Genomic DNA, 23,287 nt, shown 5'->3' with positions numbered 1-23,287 from the left:
AAGATTGAACTCGAAATGCCAGGATGGCGTTCTGTGATTATTAGCACAAAGGGATGGAGACTCTCTTTCACAATCCCACGGCGAAGAAAACCATTGAACATGAACCTTCTGCTTTTGCCATCGATACCGGTGCAAGGGGAAGGAAAGCATGAGTTGTGTCAACATTCCTGCGGCATGGAAAGCACATTTGGGTCGGGGCCAGGGTGGAAGACGGAAGGGAACAGTCGGGTTGCTGCAAGCCTGCAACCATCTTTACCAGGGCAAATATATCGCAGGACTACCATGATTGATCGAGGAATCCGCGCCACATACTATCCAACATTCCAACGTCGAGGTTGAACAGCAATACTTGTATAACCAGGCCACTGTGAGTAAATATATCCTGAGCAAAACACAGCCATCTCACCATCGCTCCCAGACCAACAGACGCCATACCTTCGTCTTCGAAATATCACTCTGCCATAACCAAAGAAGCCGAGCCCGTCACTCGTATAACCGGCGCCCAGACGCAACAAACAACACCATGTGCCGAGTCACCGTTTGCTGGTTTTACTGCCCTGGTAGTCTGAGCCTTGACCCCATGTGCCCATGGTGGGACCGCGAAATCAACGAACCCATGCCCTTCGACGGCTACTGCCAGGACTGGGGCTCCATATGCTGCCACTGCCACGACCCGAAACACGACTGCGACACGTGTATTTCCGCAACGGGCTATAACCGAATACATCTCAACTTCACGGATCTCCAATGCCTTACTTGCGAAATACGCTTGCTAAAAGCACTTAACTAACGGGAAAGGCTCCGAAGCCGGCGTTGGGGAAAGGAGCGGTGACGACTATGAACCTTTTGGAAGATCAGGGGTGACGCGGGCCGCGGATGGAAGGCAGTCGAGATTATGGATAAGGCTCTAATTCCTCAGTTTGCGCTGGTTAAGGGTCATAATATCATTGATAATCAAGGTTCAGGGCTGTAAATCCGGTCCATTGTGTCAATCCCCCATGGATGAACATGCACCTTGGGTCTGCTCGGTGAATCTTAGTTCAGGTACCGCTAGTCCCATTCACAGCCCATGGGATTATGGATATTCCTCCATTGACTTGTGGATCAGCTGTCGTGCTCAGATTGACGCCACAGATTAAGCCATCCAATGTGACCATTCAATGTCCTGCGAATGGTGTTGGTTACTCCCGTTCACAACAATACGTAACGCAGGTAAAGATTGTGGCCTCAGAATTTGAACACAGGGGCAGTTTTCCGTGGCCAACAGGGAACACAATTCCGCTGTGTTTCTCTATAAATTGACCGTGGAGGTATGGCCGTCCCTTTCCTCCTCCAAGGCTACCAACCCCGGACTTTAACATCACACGTCTGACCATCTATCATTTACGGCTACTCGCCCGACTTAGTCCCCAGGCAAGCCAAGACCTGATCCTTAGCCTTGCGTATCAGCCTTCAGTAACACGACCACCCCACAGACACCCTCGCGCCGAGCAACGAACCCGACGAGCACGCCGCCATGTGCCAAGGGGCGCTGACCCGCTACTACTGCTGCCTTGCGGCCATGGGATTCATGTGTTGCCCCTACTATGACGGCATAAATACGTACCGATTCTGGCGCACGGGATGGCGCAGCGACATGTGGGTTTGCTGTAAGTCGCATTCGGGCCCTTGCGAACTTTGTCCCAAACTCCTTGAGCTTGCCAGCATCCGGTACTGTGATGACAACGACAAGAGGTGCGAGTACTGTGGGGAAAACGGAATCTCGCTGAGCATCGAAGAACTCAAAGCGGTGCGTGCTAAGCTGTCGTCGAGGCGTGGTGCGGCCACATTGCCTGTGTATGCTGACGCTCTCGCTGGTGGTCAACGTCAGCAGCTAAGGGAAACGGAAGCCCAAGGGAGCCAAACGAGGACGAGTCGAATTTCGGACAGAGAAGATATAACTCTCGGCCTCGAGAGGCTACAGTTGGTAAAGAGCCGGGAGGCCATGTTATAATAGGGGCTAGTTCTGATACGTTCCCGGAGGGCGGAGAAGCAATAGCTCGATCAATGATGCTTCGAGGGAGGATAAAGTGCAACCCAAGAAATGCCATGTGATTATATGCCCCAGCATCCAGACTTGTGCCACTTAGCTTACACGCAATTTCCCTGTTATCAGAATCATATCCAAGGTGAAATACAAACATGAAAAGAACAACAACACCACAACAACCCCCGGCCCATGTTGCACCCCGCCAGCCCCATCATCCGGAAACCAACCCTTGAACTCCTTCCCCCGTCCGAACGAACATCCACCCTCAGCCAGCCACCCACTCCAGCAAATCCTATCCAAGCCCAAACCACCAACACGAACAACCCCAAAGCACCATCCCCTCCTACTCCGCCCCCCGCTCCTCCCCCGGAAACTGATCCCCAAACTCCGTCCCCCCCTCCAACAACACCTCCGCATTCAACCTGACACTCCACCTCACCATATCCGTCATACCCCTCTCCCTCCACCCATCCCCATGATCCCCAATATCACTCATCGCGCTCGCCGGCCCCGCCGGCCGATGGTGCTGAAACAAGCCCGGCTGCGTCGTCAAGCACTGCCTGCCCGCCGCCCGCCCTTTTTCCCCCTCACAATAGTACCGCAACAACAAATCAAACGCCGCATCCACCCCCTTCAGCCCCACCTCATACAACAACTTCCTTGCCCCCTTCTGACTCACCGCGTACCCCAGCGTGCACACCCCCTCCTGCACGTGGTGGTAGGCGCGGGTGTGCGGCGGGTAGTCCTTCTTCAGCGTGAAGGGGATGTTGAAGGTCCAGAGGTTTTTGGGGGGGGCGACGGTGGCGTCGGCGGCGCGGATGATGCGCGCTTTGGGGGTGTGGGGGTGCTGCGGGAAGGGGAAGTGCATGCCGCAGTGCCCGATCCAGAGAACGTCCCAGGCGTCGCCGTAGGGGGAGTGGGAGGGGGGGGTGGTGGGGGGGAGGGCGGTGAAGGGGAATTCGGGGAGGGAGTCGGGGGAGGAGGGGAGGGGGTGGGGGTAGGTTGGGTCCATGTAGGTGGGGGAGGAAGGGGGGCTGCCACGGACGGGTTGGGTGAGCGCGTGGGCGGCGAGCGCGAAGTCCGCGAGTTGGGAGCGGATGCGTATGTCCCAGTCGACGTCGTCTTCGAGGATGAGGGCGGAGGAGAGGTTGCGGTGGACGACTCTGGGGGGGTTGTGAGTTGGTTCATTCACGGCACCCGTAGGTTTGTACAAGAGGGAGGCGTGGTAGGGTATAATGGGGCAGGTAACCAAGCTGGATGAGATAAGTGTCTTACTCTCGGATGGCGTTCATGTGAGCGCGCCATGAGCCGATGGAGGCATCCCTGAGGCGCTCTTGGCCTTTGTTCATGGGGATGGCCTTGTCGGGCACGTCGGCGCCGGCTACGCCATCGATGAACTCAATGTCCATGTTGCTGAGGGCGGCCTGCAAAACCATGCCATCGCGACGGTCTGTCCGCGAAGGGAGGCCGACTACAAAGATCTTCTCAAACTGTAGTCCGGGGTCAATACCGCGGACGAAATAGTTGCACACAAAAACACTACCGTGGACTCGTGGTTACACTGGCTGGCTGGACCCATGGCATAACGGGACGGGAAAGGAACCGAAGAAATAAGACGGGATGTATCAAAACCATAAGACACCAACTATGAAACGGTTGCACACTCACACCCAGCGTGGTATTTTGGATGTCGCGCATGAGGCGGCCCCCGGAAGAGGCCCATCGCCGGCTGTCCAACGCTGGGTCCCCAGAATTGCTGCTGTAGAACTGGAAGAATAAAATGGTAACCGTTATAAGCGTCCCCACCACGTACAAGATGCGTCTTGGCGGTTGTCGCTGATGCATGTTTTATGTGACGTGACTCGTGCAGAGTGCCCAGGCAAACTAACTGTGCGAATGGCGGAGGGCGGCGGAGTCGGGAACATGCCTCGAATCGAAAAAGGAGTTCAGATTCCCAGCACAATTCGAAGCTAAGAAACCACTGCGGCGCTGCTGCAGGGGCCCTGCACCGCCGCATCGAAATGAATGCTTCAATCGGCGTTGACTGGAAAAACCCCCCAATCAGAATACAGGCTGCAGCAGGGGGAAGTGGGGTTTACAGGCCAAAACGATGCAGAACGATGGCACAACTCCCCACCACCCCACTACAACTTCTTCCACACTCCGAATCCTGTTGCAACCGTTGAACCCACAAAACAATCAAGGAAACCGACTCGCCATTGATCAACCGCAATCCCGCATCGCGGATCTGTGGCCCAGTGCTGCGTCTTTGTTTTCTAGCTACCTATACTGGTATAGTCGACCCACCGAGCGATAATTTTAGTCGATGATGGCTCCTCCTGTCGGGATCCAAGCGGGTTCTCCGGAAGATGCTGCGAGGAACCGTGGCCGTGACCAAAACCCACCCTCACCCACCTCTCCTCGATGAAATCAATAATTCCTACCGCTTTAACGCCAGAACAACATATCTTGGTCACTCTTCTCGGTCTCGCAAACTATGACCCCGGGCTCATGACAACACTGGATATCTGGGTCGCAGTTGAGGATGGTTCACAGAGTTGAGCTTTACACGCTACGGCTGATATTGCTCCGGCTCACAACACTCGGCCTGCTTTTTCTCTTCCCGAGCCTTAGCCATGCCAAGGCATCGGGGCAATTCTTCCATCCAGGCGTGGGGGAAGTGTGGCGGGTTGGGGACATCATGACGATCGAATACCAGACGACTCTGACAAACTACACCATCGCACTCTGGCAAGAAGCCCTCCCTAAGGCGGACGCGGCACGCAAGGGCCCGATACTGTTCCGTAAGTGTGCCTTGGGAGTGGAGAAGCCTCAATGCCTCTCTAATTAGCCTGCGCAGGAACCACGGCAGGCCCGGACACCGGGTTCAAGTGGGAGGTTCAGCTCTACGGCCTCGATCTGACGGAGTCGAATGTCTTTTTCCTGTGGCTCAAACAGGGGGGGCCCGACAATCAAAATAACATGAACGCGGATAACTTATCAACCCCTTATTTCAACATCACCAATGGGCCACTTCCAGTTACCACGTCTAAGCCCTCCACCGCCACGCAGCTCTCAACATCCAGCGAACTGTCAACGTCCACGAGCGGGCCCGCGAGATCCCTATCCGCATCGTCACCACCGTCGACCGAAACCACGCCGTCGCAAACGGCACCTTCTGCAGCGGATGACGCCGAATCATCTTCTCGCGCTGAGACGGGCTTGCCTGTGGGTGCTCATGCGGGGATAGGCGTGGCTGTGTCCGTGGTTGGGATCACCTGCATTATCTGCGCCTTGTTTTGGTACCGGCATCTGAAGAAGAAGCGGCAACTCCTCGCCGGTGCCCAACAAAAAGACTTTTCACCATACTCCTCCTCCGGAAGCGACCCCTGGAAGGTCTCCGAACTGCCTCCCGCACATTTCCAGAACCCTCCAGCCGAGCTGCGAGCGAGCCATTTCTACAGGTCTCCTGGCGAGCTACACAGTGGCCATTTACCCGTTGAGATAGGCGCGGGGCGAGACTTTGCCGAAATGCCTACCCCAAGGGACTACCGCCCTTCAGAGCTGGGTGGCCAGTGAGCCGGAGGACTTAGAACATGGGGAGGATTCTAATGTACCAAGTGTTATGACAATCTACAATGCATCATTCTTATAATCACATCCTGGGCTCCCGGATACGCTCGGTGCTATTACCTCGGGCCTCGGGAACACCCCCGGGTTCCATTTGCGAAGATATTTACTTGGCCATCAACCCCCCGCAGGCTGGATAGCAATGCTATTTACACCAAGAAGGTTTTGCCAGCCGGGCTACCATTTACTGGCCCTCCGAGCTCGTGAAGATGGTCCTCACCCTGGTCGACTACAGGCACTGAGAGTAGTAGTCGTTCTGGGCGCGGCAGGTAGCGCCAGACGCACATGCGGTGCACCCCTTCCAGTCCCGGCCACCACATTGACCCCTATTAAAACGTCAGTCATGTTCATCGATCTGGGAGGTTGAACCTAGTTCCACGCACCACTTAGCGACCTGGCAGCCACCGCCGTTGTTGCCACCACCGTTGCCAGGGTCGGGGTTTCCGCCTTAAACGCCGTCAGTAACGTCTCACATCACAGGAGCCGGCCCAAACAGTTGTGGATGGCGAGAAGACAAAGACTCACCACTACCATTCCCAGCCCCCGGCTGCGGCCCGGACGGCTCAATCCCGCCCGGCAGCCCGTCCAACCACCCATCAATCTGCTCAGCCACCTTCTTATCCTGCTTACACTGATTCCCCACCGCAATACTCTGACTCTTCAACGTCGGACACACCACATCACAATTCTCATCCATCGCCCTCTGCAACGACGTCCCCTTCCACCCAAAAACATAATCCCCATGCGTGCCATACCCCGTATAATCCCCATACGACCACACAAACGGCTGGCTGCCATCCTCGGGCCACAGCCCCCGGTCATTAAACCCCCGCGTATCCCAAATCACCTCATAAAACAGCTGCGGGATCCGCACGGGGTGACTCGCCGGGCACGCGCCCCCGCTCTCGAACGTCCCGCTCGCCGGGTAGGCCACGTGGTCCGAGTGGTTCGGCGTGTCCAGGTTGGTGCCGTCCCAGCAGGTCGGGAAGCGCACGTTGGCCATGATGCCCTCCTTGCAGGGCTGGGTTGGCATGGAGGTCGTTTCGCCCGTCCGCGTGTACATGGTCTCCAGGCAGGTGAAGGTCAGTTGGCGGAATTTGGAGGCTTCCGCGGCGCTGCGGTACATGGGGCTGCCGACGATCATGCGGAAGCCGGGCTGGAAGGCGGTTACTTTGGAGCCATGGTAGGAGGCCGTGTAGTAGACGGTCATGCCGCCGCCGCGCGCGCCGTCGAAGTCGATGTTGGGGCGTTGGGGGACGCGGATGTAGCTGCCGTTGCGGGCGCGGAAGAATAAAGTGGCGGTCCAGTAATTGGAGAAGTCTTCGGCGAAGGTGCAGGTCGTGCAGGTGGCTTCTTCGCCGATGTTGTGCCGGGCGGGGTCCATGGTGATGTTGAACATGTTGCCGCCGACGATTTGGTGCAGGTGGGGGGACTGGGCGGCGCCGGGGAAGACGAGGCTGGATGGTCGGGGGAGGTGGTGTTAGTGAGGGGAGGGGAGGACAGGGGATGGGAGGGGAGGGTGGGTGGATGGGATGGGGGATACGAACGGATCCAGGCGCTCGGTGACGAGTTCGGAGCATGAGAACCGGAGGACGGCGTCGACGCTCGGTGCCCCGGCGAGTGCCAGGGCAGCGGCGAGGAAGCTGCGCTGCTGGAGCTTCATTGTCGTCTGAGAGACGGTGAATTTGACACGGAGGAGAGGTTGAGCTGGCTATGAGGGCGAGTTGTGTAAGCTGTCAAAGTCAATGCTCGTCGATCACCGTGACAGAGCGGGCAGATCCCCCTTTCTTATCCTCCTCCGCCCATGGCATAACCCCCCTCGAGTTGCTTCAACCCATGGCATCCCCCCCATCAAGCCATGGCGTTGATCCCTAGTTCCGACCTCCCTGCTATTCCGGTTCACGCCAAGCCGAGTTGCAATCCGAATACGCCGTGTCCTGTCATGCTCCGCGTTCGGGGCACAAACGGCCGGCGTCGAGGGTATCCACGTGCCAATATTGACATCGTGGGGGTTCGAGCTCCGGTTGAATGCAGAGTTGCAACGGCCAGATTATCCGTCACTTAACTGAGGGAGGCTCTGGTGTTGTCTGCGTCGACGGAAGAGGGCATTCGTGGATAATGCGGGGAATATGGACAGGGGTATCAGAGAAACCCGGGGGTTGGACCTTCTACCAAGTTTCCATGCGTCTTCGCTGCGTCGGGGTGCAGTCTGCATGCCGAGTGCCACCTTGAAATGGCAGCGATTCTCGGTAGAGTTGTACTGTACCAGACGCCACGGGCCCGGTCCGCTCCTTTTCAGCCTTTGCCTGCCCGTTTGAGCTCGGGGGAAAATTCCCCGTGGAACATTCCACCTGTCATGGGCCTTGAAAACTCGAGTTTTGTGAGCCAAGCTCTGCAAAATGACAGGCTTGGTTCCGTTGTAGCGGTTTTCCTGTCAAAGCCCGTCTTGCTCGGTGATTCTTCTATTCCGGCGTGCCATTCCAATGTAGGCCGGGGATGCAGCCCGTTTATCGTTCCAATGTCGGTCTCCGATAGCCAGCGGGCTCCGTCCGTTTAACACAAATCAGAGTGAGAAGGCAGGGAATGTTACTCTGTGATGTGCAGGGTGGAGATCTTGGTGCAGATAAACAAAGGTGTCAGCTGAGACCCCAGAGAGGAACGTGCGATATTAACCACATGTCGGGCACCTCGTTCCTGGGACAGGAGACGCCGAAGCAACATCGGGGCTTCCAGAAGCTTGCCTCTACCGTCTTGGCGAAGGCATAACCTGGATTCGGAGATGGAGGCGCAAAAGCAATATCGAGCTTTCATTTGGATATATTGTTGGGCAACCAACTCGGCGTCTGCAGGACGTGCAGTGCCCTCCCCTGAATATCGACGACATCCTATCCCAGGTACTGAACTTACCGTTACGTTCGACTCAGCCGCTGTCTAAATGGTTAATCTATTTCCACGCACGCACGCTCGGGAGGCATGGTGACGTTGAAGGAATATTCTACGTTGTTCCGTGCTTTTTCTAGAAGAAACCCACCACCAGCTGTTGAGGGTATCATCGTGATGCCACTATCCCCAACATAGTAATGACAACCGATTGGCAGGCGGGGACCTGGGAAAAGCTGCTGCGTTAGCAGCTGCAAGTACCTAGCTTCCGCCTACTGTATCTGGTCATTGATGCGCTGCTTTCCTGTTCATTGGTCTCCAACTGTGTTGCGGCTGTGTCGGCGTGGTCCGGTTCCTCCGGAGTAAAAAGGGGTAAACACATCGGGTTCGCTTTCCTGAAACAGCCTTGACATACCGAAATAAGAAAAACACATGATTCTAAAAGGCGGTCCTGTTCGTGCGTCCATTAGGGTTACAATGCCCATACCTAATCAGAATGGGCTGTGACCGCAGGTTGACATGCTTGACATGGCTCATGGCGGACGAGCGGAGACGGTAGGCGGAGAAGGCGGACAACCCCAGCATCGAGGAAGAGTGTGAGAGAAGATAGTTGGTTTCACCCCGCCATAATGTCAATGCAACCTTGATTGGGGCCTCGCCTCCTCCGAGCTCTTTCCAGTCATGATGGATGGTGTTCGTTCTGTGTTGGTTGCACGCTCAGCGAGGGTGGTATCTTCTGAGCTTGGGCCTAGCCCCAGACCCGAACCCCGGCGCCGGCCATTCTCACCCCATATCACAAACACCGGGGAATTCCCCTGGGCCCCCTTGTAGAACCTTGAGCACCAAATTGGCCTCTTCTCGCGCCGCCTTCCATACCGTATAGTCAACATCAAAAGTATCCGTGTCCAGGGCCCTACACTCTCCCCCGACAATACAGTCTCTTTTCCCAGCAATACCGAGCGTGTCATTATGAACTGAACCGTAGAACTTGCCAGACAATAACCCAGAGTGCCATCTTTATTTATAATTCCAGTCTATCTGATTCTCTCGTGGAGTGCCTATAAGTAGGTACCACTTACACCCGCTCGCAAGTGCCAGGGTCATATCTACCAACGCCCACCCATCGGACGTCACGGCGCTCGACTACCAACACGACTCACGGTACCACGTGGCGTTTTGCTAACATGTTCTTGCCTTCTTGAGAGGGGATAATAAGTAACAACTGTGACACATGGGCGGGAATAAAGAGTGATCAAAGGATGGGGAAGATGGGGAGAGGCGGCCAACTAAACGAGAGATGACAACTAGCGGGGTGTCAAAATTCCTCACTAAACAGCCACACATCTGACACAACTTTGTTAGCATAGGTCTCGGCATGTTGGTGACGAGGGGGGAAGGACCATGATTCCAACGGGCCATGGCTCGCTACTAATTACACCAATCTCAATCTCTTTCGTGGGAAGATATGCCAAAGGATGTCAGAAGCCATGGCCATAGCTCTACACACTCATTCTATTGGAAAATTATTCCGGTATTGTTGTGTGGGACAAAGAGGGACATAACATTGCCAACCCCGAGCCAGTCTTTTCTCGGGCTTGCTCACCTCTGCTCATCCTAAATACCGCCAACCAATTAAAAACCACAATTAATTCTGCCCAGAGCGTTTTAGGCGTCCTGGGAGAAATGCAGCCCCAGAGCCTCATGTTGCACGTGAGGGGACAATCAATCCGCATGGAGATTGGATGGCGACCTCCTGACCGCCCTTTCTGGCACTTGCGAGGCTGTGCCAGCCAGTAGTTGTGGGCTTGTGGCTGTGGGATGCAGAGGCCCACGTTGACAATACAAGTAAGGAGTTCCCCTCAATTTGTGAAGTACCAACCATCAACCACCTTTGACTTTCGGCGTCTTCGCTTTTATCAGGAATGCAATAGGGTGGCACCGGCGAGGCGCAAACCAATCACATTCACCGTGGAACCCGGGAAACCATTCAACACCCGCTAGGTACCCTACCTACTCTTTTTTCGTTCATCTTCCGACTGTGATGGAGGGATTAGCCGCAGTTGGGGCTGCGAGCTCAATTCTCCAGCTCCTGGACTTCACCATCAAACTTATCAAGGCCGGCAAAGAGGTTCGAGAGAGTGGATGTACACTCCAAAATGAAGCCCTGGAAAGCATTTATGAACGAATGCAGGCATTTCTGATGCCCGTCGAGGCTGTAGCATCGGCACCACCTCCCATGACACTCCCACCCGAGATCGCCTCATCGGCCGTATGCGCGCTGCGAGACTGTCGTGAAATACTCTCGTATCTGCGGGAGCTGAAGATCAAGAAGGGTGGGAGGAAAACGTTGGGGAGTGTGATAGTGGCTTTCAGGTCAATCCTAAAGCGGAGGAAGATTGGCGAGATTGAAGGGCGACTGAAGATGAGGTTGAATGTCATATCTCTCTCGATGAGTCGAATAGCCTGGTAAGTAAATCTGTGTTTTGACATTTCGGGCCATATATCTGGACAAGTACCGGACTGTCGATCCAATTTCGAAGTCGAAAGGTCTAACTTGAACGTTACCCAAGTCTAGAGATCCACAGGCTAAGGCGGGAGACCAACACACTGGCGATTAATGGTAGGCTAGCCGCCGACCGCGATTTCAACATGCTGTCGAAACGCCTTGAGGATCTCCACATGGAGGTTAGGGGCGCCGGGCAGCCGGGGGAAGTCGAAACACTTTGCCGGATGGCCAAGAAACTCAAAGAGCCGTCGGAAACGTTCAACTTGATGTGGCTTAACGACAAGTTCCTCGACAGCCTATCCCTCCGCTGCCTCGACCACCGACACGAAGCAATCCCAGATAATTACGCAAACACGTTCAAGTGGATATACGATATTCCTCGTTTCCGGGACTGGATGGAGCGTGGTTCAGGAATTTTCTGGATACATGCAAAACCGGGTGCTGGCAAGTCGACGCTGATGAAGTTCTTGGCCGACAACGCGCAAACCCAGGAGCATCTAGATGCGTGGGCAGCCCCATCCAAAGCAATCATTGCCGCACATTACTTCTGGAACCAAGGAAGCCCCATGCAAAAGTCGATACTCGGGCTGCTGCAAACTCTTGTCTCGGAAATCCTCCACAAAGCACCGCACCTTGTCCCCCTGGCAATGCGCACTTGTCAAGCAATAATAGCACCGTCAGATCCTGTCGACTTCTCTAAGCTCGGCCGTACGCACGCGGCCAGCATTCGCGCTCATCTTATACCCAGTTCACCTCGATTGTGGGAAATGGGGACATTGTCCCGGATCCTCCAAAACTTGGCTCAGAGCGATGCTGTCGATGTCAAGTTGTGTCTTTTCGTGGATGGCCTCGACGAGTTTGAGGGCAATCACCAGGAGGTGTGCGCACTTTTGGGCTCTCTGGGAACCTCACAGCATATCAAATTATGCGTGTCTAGTAGGCCCTGGAATGTGTTCAAGGACGAATTCGGCCAAGATTGTACGAAACACCTCGCCGTTCACGAGCTCACCGCCTCCGACATGGAAACGTTCGTTCAAGGGGAACTCAGCGCGCATCGCAACTGGAATGCCAACATGACAAGCGCGACGGACAGGGATTCCTTGGTGCGTGAAATCCGTACGAGAGCAAATGGCGTGTTTCTCTGGGTCGTGCTGGTCACGCAGTCACTCTGTAACGGCCTTACAAATCACGACAACATCCATGACCTGAGACGACGATTACGGATGCTCCCGACAGACCTCGGCGATCTCTTCAAGCACATCCTACATCGTATTGATTTAGTATATGCGCAGAAGTCTGCCGAACTCCTCCAGATCGTCTTACATGACGACATTTCGGCCAAGCTTCCACCCGAGGCATATTATTACCACGAGCAAGATTCTGAACAAGATGATCCAACCGCCATGTGGCCAGTCGGCAAGCTCAGCGTCGAGGAATTATTGTCTACAAGACAGCTAGCGAATCGCCGCATCACGGCCCTTACCGGTGGTCTTTTAGAGGCCAACTTTCATGGTCCACTCGATGCACCAACAGTAGAGTTTCTCCATCGAACAGTCGCCGATTTCCTTAGAACCGAGGACATCGCAAAGGATATCCGCTCCCGAACGAGGCCGGACTTTGACGTACACCTCGCACTGACGAAGCTTAACGCGATTTTGATCCGATCCGCCTCAAGCCCGAGCTACGAGGATAGGATATGGTCATTGACCCGCGTCTCTGCAATCATGAACGATTACATCCCCCAGGTCTTTAAAGGCTACAACACTCGGTTAGCATACGGATACTTGGATGTGATCGAGCATCACATAGCCAATTGTTCCGAGGCCGAATTTGACCTGCACGACTTCAGAACCACACTTTTAGAATCCCGGTTGTTCGAATACGTCTCGGAGAAAGTATCAAGGAACAACAGATACTTTTCGGACTTGGGCATCGACCCAGAGGAGACCCTTCGAGATGCAGAGAACCGTTCCGCGGCATCCACAATGCTTCGCATCATCGGGTTCCAGTCTTGTGTATCCATGTCGGGCAAGTTGGTCGAGTCTCCAGCCAGGCGATCAAGCACAGCCTAAACGTCGAAAGCGGTGTCAACAAGGTCGTGCTTCACATTCTTCAACCACGTCATGGAGACAGATTGGAACGCAGCATTACATATTGGCCCGGGTGATGATATTTACATGTATGAAGTATCCATAGCAGCAGCAACGGCTCAGCTGCACCGCAATCGGGAAAGGGATTCATGTCACAAAAGAGTCACAAGAAGCTGTGCGGGGTGGTGTCATTGATTGGTATCAAGTTGCAGGGGTACACATGCCGTCCTCAACGTCCTCAACGTCCTCAACTGCTCATCCGTCCTCACTACCATCTAGTCACTTCTCCAGTCCCTCCCGCGGCACAATTTCCACAACGTATTTAGTCATTGCCTGATCTTCTTGTAGGTTTCTCGACCTCTCGGCTACACATCACATTGATCTCCTGCCAACTGCGATTCGAAATGGATGATCTTTCTGATCTTGAGCTGGTGGGCCTCGTGGTTTCCGAGGTAGAGATTCATCTTGGGATTATAGACAGGAACCTTGCTGACCTCATTATCGCCCAACGAGTTGCTTCCGATACATTCCAAACCTTCCAGCAGAAGGTGGGCAGCTTGACCGGCAATTCGCTTCCTACCAGCTTGCTCGAGACCATCGATCGCCTTCTTCGCATGATGCATCCGGCAATGAAGCCAAAGGAAGCTGACATGCACCACGCGCCCGAGAAGCAGCGTGGCGTCGAGCAACCCCACGTCCGAGCCCAAGCATACGTCGAAGCCCAGGCCCAATGCCGCCCTGCCCTGCCCGATCAGACCCCCTCCCACGATTCTATCAACAACACGCGGAAACGAGGTCGCAGTGGCAGTCGAAGCAATGACCCCGACGCCCAAGGAAACCGACGGTTGAGAAGCGATCCCTACGACCAGGATAGGCCCAGACGCACACCCTACGACGCGGACCTTGACCGGTTAATAATGGAGGATGGGCAGCGGCGCGGTCGGCAAGGCCGCGACGAAGACGACCGCGGTCAGAGAGAATACGAAGTTCCTGTTCTGAACCACATCTACGAAGGCCATATGGCGGGTGTCAAGACGTTTGGTGCCTCTGTGAACCTCCAAGTTGGCAGTGGAAACTTGACCGGCCTTGCTCACGCCTCACAGCTGGCAGACGGGCTCAACCATCCATCGGATTTGGTCGCTCGGGATCAGCCAGTGAAAGTCGAGATCATCAGCATGGATGGGACACGCATTGGACTGTCGATCAAGGACGTTGACCAGCACACGGGTCGGGACCTCGCACCTCGCGTGACCCTCACTTCGAGTGCTAAGATGGAATCCCTGAACAGAGGCAACGAACACGCCGACGCGGGACTCCAAGCACCCAGTTCCGCTAACGGAGCACCAACGGAAGATGGCATCACCCGAGAGGTTGGAGACTCGACAGGTTACCGCAGCTGGGGTTGTGAAAGCTTCAGACTTTCCCGGTCTTGAAGAACACAACGCAACGCCCGAGGTTGACGGCGGAACACGGCTGGAAGGAGACCTGGAAATTAGGCTCAGAGGCGAGGAGCCGCCTTTCCTCATCGGCCAAGCCAAGCAGTCTCTCGAACTTCTGCCTATCCGCATGGTGAAGACTCCCGATGCGTCGATGAACAGGGCTGCTCTGTCCGGGACTGTTTCAGCCGAAGAGTGGGCCGAGATACAGCACCAACGGGCTGCCGAAGCGGCGACCAAAGCAGCTGGCAAAGATCAGGACAGTGCTGACCTTCCAATGCAGTGCAACGACCCCATGCCAGACCTCGAACAACCCAAGTCGGCTGGCGGGGTAAGAAGTGCTAACTAATCCCACCACGACAATAGCCGATAGCATCCTGAGCCATAGCCTTGGCGGCCAAGTGTATGCCATGCTCCAACTCAACCTCCCCAACACCTTCTCCCCCTCCCACCCTAAGGAGAAGGACAAGAACGCAGAACAGTCTCACCTCCACAACCCCCCCGGCGACCGCCTCACCCTCCTACCCCCCTACACCACCTGGCAACAACACACTTCCCCCCCACCCGGTACCTTGAGCACGCCATCCCTGCCCGCGCTATGCACCAGGCCAGACACATCCGTGACCAGTTCGCCACTGTCATGGTAGACCGCCGCCGCCAGCCCCTTGTCTCGCGCGGCGGAGAAACAGACCGTGTGCGGCGTGCGCTGTGCAAGGGGTATTTTTGTAATGCGGCCCGGCGGTGGCGGGGTGCGGAAGCTACCGTTACTGGTGGTGGCAGTAACGGTAGCAGCGTTGGTAGTGGTGATAGTGGTAATGGTGGTGGCGGTAGTGGTGTGTACACAACGTTGGTGCAGGGCACGGGGGTGGGTCTGGATCCGGCGTCGGCGCTGTTTGCTACTGGTGAGCGGGCGGAGTGGTTGGTGTATCATGAGCTTGTGTTGACGTCGGCGGGGGAGTATGGTGTGCGTGGGGTTACGGTGGTGGAGCGGGGGTGGTTGGTGGAGGCGGCGCCGGGGATTTTGAGGTTGGTGGGGGCCGATGGGGGGTATTGGGAGTCATTGGGTGGTGAGTTGCTAGGTCCAGGGGTGGGGTTTGAGGGTTAGTTGATGGGGGGGTGGTGTGAGGAGGGCGTGGGAGTAAGTGTCGTGCGTTTTCCTGGTGATGTGAGTGACGGTGATGTCTTGGGCGTGCCAAGATTGTGTGCCCGCTTGAGTGGCTGGTTTAGGCGGTTTGGGGCGTGTGTTTCATGCTTTGGTGTTCCTATAGTGATCAGTAGTCACTCCTGTCTTGCTGTTATTACGGGGTGGCTTATAATGATACAAGTCTGCCCTGGGGTTGACTGCTGACGTCCTTCCACGTTGACCAGATGTGGAAACTTCAGCTACTAAGCTCAACATGATACGTCCAGCAACAACGCAAGTGAGATATGTGAGCCGTACAGCGTCATCGGGTTGGAAAAGAACGCCCTCAAGATCCAAGGCTCTAGCTTAGTATTAACCCCACCATTGTGCTAGGGGTTATGTGCCCAACGGAGCCTCGTTGCGGCCTAAGCGGCACGGTGGGCGCAGGGTGTCCCACAGCTCAAGTTACAGGAGCACTGGGAAGGATTTGATAACAGCAGGGTGCATCGTTTTCTCCGACAGTTCCAGCGTTAGAAGTAGAAATCGACCGAGATCAAAGCACAACAAGGCGACGCTTGAAATGAACTTTTGTATTAAGGAGCTCGCTTGCTTAACCCCTACGAGGTTCACGGGTTGGCCCTATGCTAACCTCCACAGCCGTTGTTATATCAATCATCTGGCCCCCGAGTCACGGGTCCACAGGGACTTAGGATTTGTAGATGCGAATCAACAGTTTGCTGTTCCCCGGAGTATACTCGGACCCTTGAACCGTGTTGTCCGCCCGTGTGCAGGAATCCATGATGAGGCCACCAGCGCGGGCAATGTCGTTGCTAAGCAAGCCAAACTAGTCAGCGATCATCACTAGGTCGCCATCTTGGGATACTGTTGCTGTTGCTGTCGCTGTCGTAAGGTGGGGTGGGGTAAATAGCAGCGACTCACCAAGGGACGGTAATGTGGTTCACGCCCGACTGGCCCGTGAGCTGTGCGCCGCCGAGCGAGCAGAACTGTCTGTAGCTCTGGCACTCGCACTTTTGCTGCCCGAGGCTGGCGAGATAGTTGATGCAGGCTACGGCGTCGTGGACGGGGGCCTCGGTGCCGGGAGATTCGTTGCAAGTGACCCGCTTCGTGAGCTCGCCACGCTTGCTGTGTTCTGTGAAGGCGTCGGTGTGGTTAGCTGGCTGTTTTCTGTCTCCCTGTCTGGGCCCATATCCGACGGAGGCATGGACGAATATGGTGTCACCTACCGACAGAGCCAGTGTTGTTGCGGGCGGCGTTGAAGGCATCGACGGCTTGGTCGGGAGTCATGGCTGCGTCGGGGTTGGCGATTATCTGCTCTACCCAGTCGGCGAAGGAGAAATCCGAGCTGACGACCTTGGACTCGGCGGCTGAGGGCGCAGCGCCGACAGCCCGGCACACGGCCAACAAGGCAACGGTGGTGAGAGTAGCGCGGACCATGGTTCCTGGTTGTATGGGCTTAAGAGTGGACTGGAGAGGTGTGTATTGTTGCTACCTTTTCGCCTGGGACGCGCCCATTTTATAGTAGCCAGCCCAGACTATCCCTGTTGATCTCGTCGGCGACGTCGCGAATTCCACATATTTTTGAGTGGGGGCCTCGCAGCTCTCCCCCAACCAACAAGCGCGCTACACGTTGGATCGCTGCGAGGAAGTGATCCTACGAAAAGAATCAGGCCACCGCATTCTTCTGGGCGCTTAGTTCTTACGGGGCTGTGTTCTGCAGCAAGACATGTACATTCTGGAAGGCGGTGTGGAATATTTGGATTTGATACTGCATCAAACCGAGTAATTTCGTAAATATATATCACGAACGGAGTGGTCAGGTTACAACATTCTAAGCTAAGCAATTGCAAGGCTGTAGCAGGCGGGCACGAGTTGCCCACTGTCATACTACTGTGAACACGAACTACACGGTCATCGTGTCGGAGGCTGAGATTGAAAACACTCTGAATAAGGTTATCAAGATAAAAGTGGCTTTCAAGTTGTTGTTTAACGTCAACTTTCGGACGGGATCATGAACCAAGGGCTCGGAAACTGCACTATTGCGGGATGGAGAAGGGCACCGAGAGAAACTGAGCAGAAAGCGAGCGTAGTTTTGAGTTCAAGACCGTCCGTTGTTTCTGGTCGTCGATGGTAAACGCCGTGCCGGTGCAACCCCCGCAGTCGGGTGGTTTTCCATTTTCAGGGGCTGCGGCTGAGAATCCATCTCGGGTAAGGCCTTTGGCCTAACTCAGCTGCCCCACCGATTTTCTGGGGAAAGATCGGCAAAGCGATTTGCCAGTCTCGACAGCGCACTGGCTGAAGAATGGGATTGGCTAGAGAATGGGATGCGCCGCCGAGAACGAACGCAGGGGCGTCGGTATCGCCGTCATCCCCCAAAAATCATTCTGACCTAAATTAGGATAACGTAGGTAGTTAGCTGGCAAACAAAGGCGAGAACGGAATCAGTCTGGAATGTTATAGCGGGCATCATCGATGCGAAAAGACAGGGAATAAAAATAAACCGTTGTAGAGAAAGGAACAAAAAAGACGGCCCCTGATTGTCGGGAGTGTTGACAGTTGCCCAACAGACCTCAAACCTCGAATGAGACCAAGGTGGGTGGACCCCTTGTGGGCCCGCGCCAAGTCGCCGCCTTCCACTCCTGAAAATCGCATTCTTGCGGCACCGGCTCAAGCCTGGGCACGCAGCAACCGCAACCCGACCCCTTGTGCCTCGCCAAAAACAGCAACAAATTTTTGGTCGCCGCCGCACGAGCCTCTTGGATCGTCGCAAACTTGGGTTGTTGTTTCCATCTGCGCCTGCGTTCTTTCACGCCTCCCCGGTTGTTGTTGTCCTCCACACCAAGAGAACTCACTCTTTCAGGGCGCACGAGCGAATTGTGAGAATCGCCCCGACCCTTCGAATCCGGCGGACGAATACATTCTTTTTTTCTGCAGTTTGGCTTTTAACTCGCTGCCACGAACCGGACCGCCATTCCACTCCGCCTTCGTGTCCGCCTTTTTTTCTCTTCTCATTCGCCCCTCGGCTCCGCAACAAACTTTCTGTCAGCTGTGCCAGTCCCGACTCTCTCGCTCTCCCCGGTCTCCACCATCTTCCCTGCGTGGATCAATTCGATGCCGTCAGGTTCCTGAAAGTCTCGCCTCTCGCTTTTTGGATCGCCCGTCTTCGTCATCGCCTCTCGACGTTAGCAGGGAGTGCCGTGTCAGAAACGATAAAAAAAAGGGGTAGGAGGTTCTTGGCCTCGAGTTGAAAAGTCGACGTTCGAGCGAGCGGGGCGATATCTCGGCAACTGTCTGCACGACACACCAGCCTGTACAAATTCGACCATGGCCCCTTTCGGCTCGACTTCCGCTATACTTCCCACTCCCTCCGAGTCGAGCGCCCACAGAATTATCCAAATGCAAGACTGGGTTCCCGCACAGGAAGCCATGTTCTCTGACACTGGTGCCGCGCTGCCCATCGGGCCGCCGTCGCAAGTCCAATCCTACAACTTGCACCCCCCGCACTCCCGACTACGAAGTATGAGCGTCTCCCTTCCGTGGCGACAGCGCCCTAAGTCGGCGCTGATCGATCCCGGTATGGAATCCGGATATTACGACTTGTCGCTGGAGAAGAGCAAGAGCCACGGGTTCGGCGAGCAGGAAGACATTCTCCCGCCGGCAGCCCCGAGAGAGGGCAATTTCAAGCGAATGTTGCGTCGGGCCTCAGTCTCGCTGAAGACAGGAGTGAAGGGATTCATTCACAGACGGACCTCGGTCCCGGCTACGACGACCTTCGATACCGATGGCCGGCCTGCGAGGCCCCAGTTCGCCGGCTCCTCTCACCATGCCCCGCGCCCGACGACCTCACACGCCGGTTGGCACCGCCTTCGGCAGAGGGCCAGCTTCCACCGACAGTCGCAAATGATGTACCCGGGCTACGGCGAGAAACTATTCCAGCACGACCTCGGTCCGATCGAATCCCCGACCTTCCCAGTCCCCGGCTCCGGCGAGCAACCACCCATCATCCCGCGAAATACCGGGGCCGCGGCGAGACATGCGGCGGCGATTGCCTGCAACGGACTGAACGGTTACGATGTTATGGATATGCCGTTCCCGCGTCCGGGATGGCTCGCAAAAGATTCGCTGGATGATCACGAGAGTGGGATCGGTATTGCCCTGACGAGCTGTGAAATGGAGGCCTACGTCCCCGGCGACGAGGTGGATTCTGACGTAGATGTCGGAACCGATCTCAGCCGCGATGACACGGCCATCATCAAAGTTGACTTCATCTCGGAGCTACCGACGGAGCTCGCAATCCAGGTCCTTGCGCTCCTCGATGCGGCGACCCTGAACACCGCCAGCCGGGTGTGCTCGGGCTGGTCCGAGGTGATCAGAAACCAACACATCTGGCGCGAGTCGTTCTTGCGCGAGAAGACGACCGCTTACGCCACCAGCGGGCCGGTGAAGCCAGGCGCAGGCCTGGGTGTGCCGAGTGTGCAGCCAACCAACGACTGGAAGGAGATCTACAGGGTGAAGACCGAGCTCGACAAGCGCTGGAAGGAGGGCAAGGCGCGGCCGGTCTATCTGAACGGGCACACAGATAGCATCTACTGCCTGCAGTTTGACGAGTACGTCCTCTACCTCCCCATCGATCCACCGTTCTCCTCTAACTAACCGGCTCCAGATCCAAGATCATCACCGGCTCCCGCGACCGCACCATCCGCGTCTGGGACATGCACACCTATGCCTGCACGCTGGTCATCGGCCCCCCCGATGTCGTCAACGACGGCGCCTGCGGGCTGCTCTACGATGAGAACGACAATCCGCTACACCACGCCACCATCCCAGATATTGACGCGTCCCCGACGACGGCCGACGGGCTCCCGCGCGCTCCGATCCGCGCCTGCCCTTCCGTCCCGGCCCTCTACGCACCGTCGATGCACCACCAAGCCTCCATCCTCTGCCTGCAGTATGACGACCGCATCCTAGTCACGGGCTCCTCCGACTCCACCTGCATCGTCTACTCCCTCGAAGACGGCTACCGGCCTGTCCGACGACTACGACACCACTCGGCAGCCGTCCTCGACCTCGTCTTCGACGACAAGCACATCGTGACGTGCTCCAAGGACGTCTCCATCTGCGTGTGGGACCGGGCGACGGGCGCGCTGCTGCGGCAGCTGCGCGGGCACTCGGGCCCCGTCAACGCGGTGCAGATGCGCGGCAACACCATCGTGTCGTGCAGCGGCGACTTCAAGGTCAAGCTGTGGAACATCGACACGGGCAAGAACATCCGCGAGTTCCTCGGCCACTCCAAGGGCCTCGCCTGCACCCAGTTCTCCGAGGACGGCCGCTACATCGCCAGCGCGGGTAACGATAAGGTTATTCGCCTGTGGGATGCCAACACGGGAGAGTGTGTGCGCTCGATGGATGCGCATGATAATCTTGTTCGCAGCTTGCATGTGGATAGTGTCAGTGGTCGGCTGGTCAGTGCGAGCTATGACTCGGACATTAAGGTCTGGGATATGGAGACGGGCCAGGCCCTGCTGGATTTCCCCAAGTGGCATTCGAGTTGGGTGTTGAGCGCCAAGAGTGACTATCGCCGGATTGTGAGCTCGGGGCAGGACCCTAAGATCTTGATCCTCGATTTTGGTGCCGGTGTGGAAAACATTGAGATGTTGGAGAGCGCGCAGACCCCTGGATTGGTGGTTGAGGTGGAGGAGGAACAGAGGGCTGGGGCTGGGTATATTTGACTATAGACAGACGGAGAGAGAGGATAGACTTCTGGGGGTGTGAGCCAGTCGTGTGTGAGTCGTGTTAATGGTAATCAAGAAAGAGGTGGGAAACCCTGGCTGGCTGATGCTCGCTGGCGGGCGTTGGTGCTAGGGCGGGGGATGGTATATAGTAGATTTTCTCATGTTCGGCAGATTGGGAGACGGCGTTTGGACGTGTTGGGATCTATGGAGGGCAAAGGAAACATGGCCAGTATCTTGGAGGTGGATCAATGGATTGGTTCGCCCCATCACTTTTGGGTTGGGGCGTGTTGGGCGTATTGTCGTGTGTTGGATTTTCGGGGGGTTTGCATCACGAGGGGGCATTGACATCCATCCTGCATATATGGGGGCATCTAGAGAGAGCATTGAGACAGACACGTTTGTAGATAGGATCGATGGGGCGGGGAGAGTTGTGGGATTTATTTGAAGCATTTTGTTTTATTTGCCTTGCATCATTTTTGGGTTGGGTGGTGGTGATATGTGATGTGTGATGTGATGGGGGGTTGGCAGGAAGAAGTTGGTGGTGAGGTGTGATAAGGGGTTGACGGTGATGTAAAATGACACGAGATTCAGTTGACGCGCTGAGCCGTCATCACATGGCAGATGTGTTGGTGCCGTCACTGCTGGCACACTGTGGTCATCTCCTGTGATGCATGGATCAACATAAAATACCATCATGATCTGGAATATGCACATCATGATCGGGCCGATGCTTTAACAGGCAACTATTAATTCACAGATCAGCAGCAGGGGAGAACTCGGCAACGGCGGACCTGGAGATAAATAGGGGGCTTCACATGGAAAGTGCTGGGAGTTGGGCAGGGAAAGTGAAAGCGAGGTTGCTCGGATCTTGGGTGCCGGGTCAAAGTCCCTGGTAATATATGTGAGGCGCGGTGCCTGGCGGCATCTTGTCCTTGGCCGCGCAGCGTGGTAACGGTGTGAGCTTTCAGATGGTAACCTGTGGCGAAGCGCCAGTCAACGGGCCCGTGGCATGTTACACCAGGTCGGGCCGTGACGACTGGATTTGGAATACCCTTGGCGACCTATTTCAAGTTCTCTAAGTGCCGGCAGGGGAAATGCAGAGGTTTTCTTTGTGATAGCGCTGCCCAACAATGCATCTGCCAAGCGGGATGCGACGGGCGAGGCGTTGTTGGGCGACGCGCGCCAGCGAGCACCGTGATGCACCGCGGCTGGAGTGTGACGCGGGGTCCTATCGATTGGTGTGGGAGAAATCGGGGGCACATCTCAAACACTCGCAGCAACCCTCAGCGGTGGGGTTCTGAGATGGAAGGGGCAGAGATGGAGCTGCAATGACTGGCTGGGAAAAAACAGGAGCTTCTTGTGGGGGACTCCACTCCATGTTTCGAAACGTCGCCTTCTGCAGCGAGTCCTTCCCCTGCGCGACATGGGTTGGCCCAAGCGCCCTGTTGCCAAGAATCGGTTTGGGCGATCCCCAGCCAACGTTTCTTCACCCAAGGAAACTTGCAATCCACCATCTGAACCACTCCCTTGCCCATCAAGCATTTCATGCCTGCGAAGAAGATCTCTGGGCGATCATTCGAAACGCCCGAGTGCCCAGTCGTTGAGATATTTGGATGACGTTGGAAACGCCAGTCCACGATACGATGTGATGCTCTGGCACACAGCAGAGCGATGAGCACTCAGCAATGAGCAATTCACCGTTGCGCTCTCGGGCCCCAAGCGGCGGCGGTTACACGGTTGCTTTGTTGGGCGGTTGCATGAACACACACCCCTGAATATACCCCTTGATGTGGTGGTCATGGTCCCGCCGGCCTTTCGTTTCTGTCGTCTGATGTCGTGGTCC

General features: G+C 55.9%; 9 protein-coding genes across 9 annotated transcripts; 5 read left to right on the top strand and 4 right to left on the bottom strand.

Annotated features, from left to right (window-relative positions):
* Nucleotides 1–395: 395 nt before the first annotated feature.
* Nucleotides 396–863, bottom strand: F5144DRAFT_161423 (uncharacterized protein). Its single transcript, XM_066782546.1, has one exon. The coding sequence runs from the start codon at nucleotides 725–727 to the stop codon at nucleotides 452–454; it is 276 nt and encodes a 91-aa protein (XP_066644259.1). The 5' UTR covers nucleotides 728–863; the 3' UTR covers nucleotides 396–451.
* Nucleotides 864–1,623: 760 nt separating this feature from the next.
* Nucleotides 1,624–1,993, top strand: F5144DRAFT_591276 (uncharacterized protein; the record flags this gene model as incomplete). The annotated part of the gene is made up of 2 exons (XM_066790251.1): nucleotides 1,624–1,649; nucleotides 1,705–1,993. The coding sequence occupies 2 exons, from the start codon at nucleotides 1,624–1,626 to the stop codon at nucleotides 1,991–1,993; spliced, it is 315 nt and encodes a 104-aa protein (XP_066644258.1).
* Nucleotides 1,994–2,372: 379 nt separating this feature from the next.
* Nucleotides 2,373–3,752, bottom strand: F5144DRAFT_591275 (uncharacterized protein; the record flags this gene model as incomplete). The annotated part of the gene is made up of 3 exons (XM_066790250.1): nucleotides 2,373–3,192; nucleotides 3,305–3,568; nucleotides 3,700–3,752. 3 exons carry the CDS (start codon nucleotides 3,750–3,752, stop codon nucleotides 2,373–2,375), a joined length of 1,137 nt encoding a protein of 378 aa, XP_066644257.1.
* A 606-nt stretch (nucleotides 3,753–4,358) lies between these two features.
* Nucleotides 4,359–5,608, top strand: F5144DRAFT_591274 (uncharacterized protein; the record flags this gene model as incomplete). The annotated part of the gene is made up of 2 exons (XM_066790249.1): nucleotides 4,359–4,413; nucleotides 4,881–5,608. The coding sequence occupies 2 exons, from the start codon at nucleotides 4,359–4,361 to the stop codon at nucleotides 5,606–5,608; spliced, it is 783 nt and encodes a 260-aa protein (XP_066644256.1).
* Nucleotides 5,609–5,868: 260 nt separating this feature from the next.
* F5144DRAFT_161371 (uncharacterized protein) lies at nucleotides 5,869–7,419 on the bottom strand. Its single transcript, XM_066782545.1, has 2 exons — nucleotides 7,207–7,419; nucleotides 5,869–7,116 (listed from the first exon to the last, which is right to left on the bottom strand). Exons 1-2 carry the CDS (start codon nucleotides 7,320–7,322, stop codon nucleotides 6,129–6,131), a joined length of 1,104 nt encoding a protein of 367 aa, XP_066644255.1. The 5' UTR covers nucleotides 7,323–7,419; the 3' UTR covers nucleotides 5,869–6,128.
* A 3,161-nt stretch (nucleotides 7,420–10,580) lies between these two features.
* On the top strand, nucleotides 10,581–13,117 carry F5144DRAFT_488229 (uncharacterized protein; the record flags this gene model as incomplete). Its single annotated transcript, XM_066785648.1, has 3 exons — nucleotides 10,581–11,005; nucleotides 11,110–11,981; nucleotides 12,282–13,117. 3 exons carry the CDS (start codon nucleotides 10,581–10,583, stop codon nucleotides 13,115–13,117), a joined length of 2,133 nt encoding a protein of 710 aa, XP_066644254.1.
* Nucleotides 13,118–13,539: 422 nt separating this feature from the next.
* F5144DRAFT_644360 (uncharacterized protein) lies at nucleotides 13,540–15,610 on the top strand (the record flags this gene model as incomplete). Its single annotated transcript, XM_066792844.1, has 3 exons — nucleotides 13,540–14,362; nucleotides 14,424–14,889; nucleotides 14,945–15,610. The coding sequence occupies 3 exons, from the start codon at nucleotides 13,540–13,542 to the stop codon at nucleotides 15,216–15,218; spliced, it is 1,563 nt and encodes a 520-aa protein (XP_066644253.1). The 3' UTR covers nucleotides 15,219–15,610.
* A 686-nt stretch (nucleotides 15,611–16,296) lies between these two features.
* Nucleotides 16,297–17,335, bottom strand: F5144DRAFT_508050 (uncharacterized protein). The gene is made up of 3 exons (XM_066786497.1): nucleotides 16,939–17,335; nucleotides 16,634–16,844; nucleotides 16,297–16,524 (listed from the first exon to the last, which is right to left on the bottom strand). The coding sequence occupies exons 1-3, from the start codon at nucleotides 17,147–17,149 to the stop codon at nucleotides 16,401–16,403; spliced, it is 546 nt and encodes a 181-aa protein (XP_066644252.1). The 5' UTR covers nucleotides 17,150–17,335; the 3' UTR covers nucleotides 16,297–16,400.
* Nucleotides 17,336–19,036: 1,701 nt separating this feature from the next.
* F5144DRAFT_591270 (WD40-repeat-containing domain protein) lies at nucleotides 19,037–21,441 on the top strand (the record flags this gene model as incomplete). Its single annotated transcript, XM_066790248.1, has 2 exons — nucleotides 19,037–20,319; nucleotides 20,376–21,441. 2 exons carry the CDS (start codon nucleotides 19,037–19,039, stop codon nucleotides 21,439–21,441), a joined length of 2,349 nt encoding a protein of 782 aa, XP_066644251.1.
* Nucleotides 21,442–23,287: the final 1,846 nt, after the last annotated feature.

This window comes from Chaetomium tenue, assembly GCF_020726465.1.
Source record: "Chaetomium tenue strain MPI-SDFR-AT-0079 chromosome Unknown F5144scaffold_3, whole genome shotgun sequence".
NCBI lineage: Eukaryota > Fungi > Ascomycota > Sordariomycetes > Sordariales > Chaetomiaceae > Chaetomium > Chaetomium tenue.
This window is presented reverse-complemented; position numbering and strand designations above follow the sequence as displayed.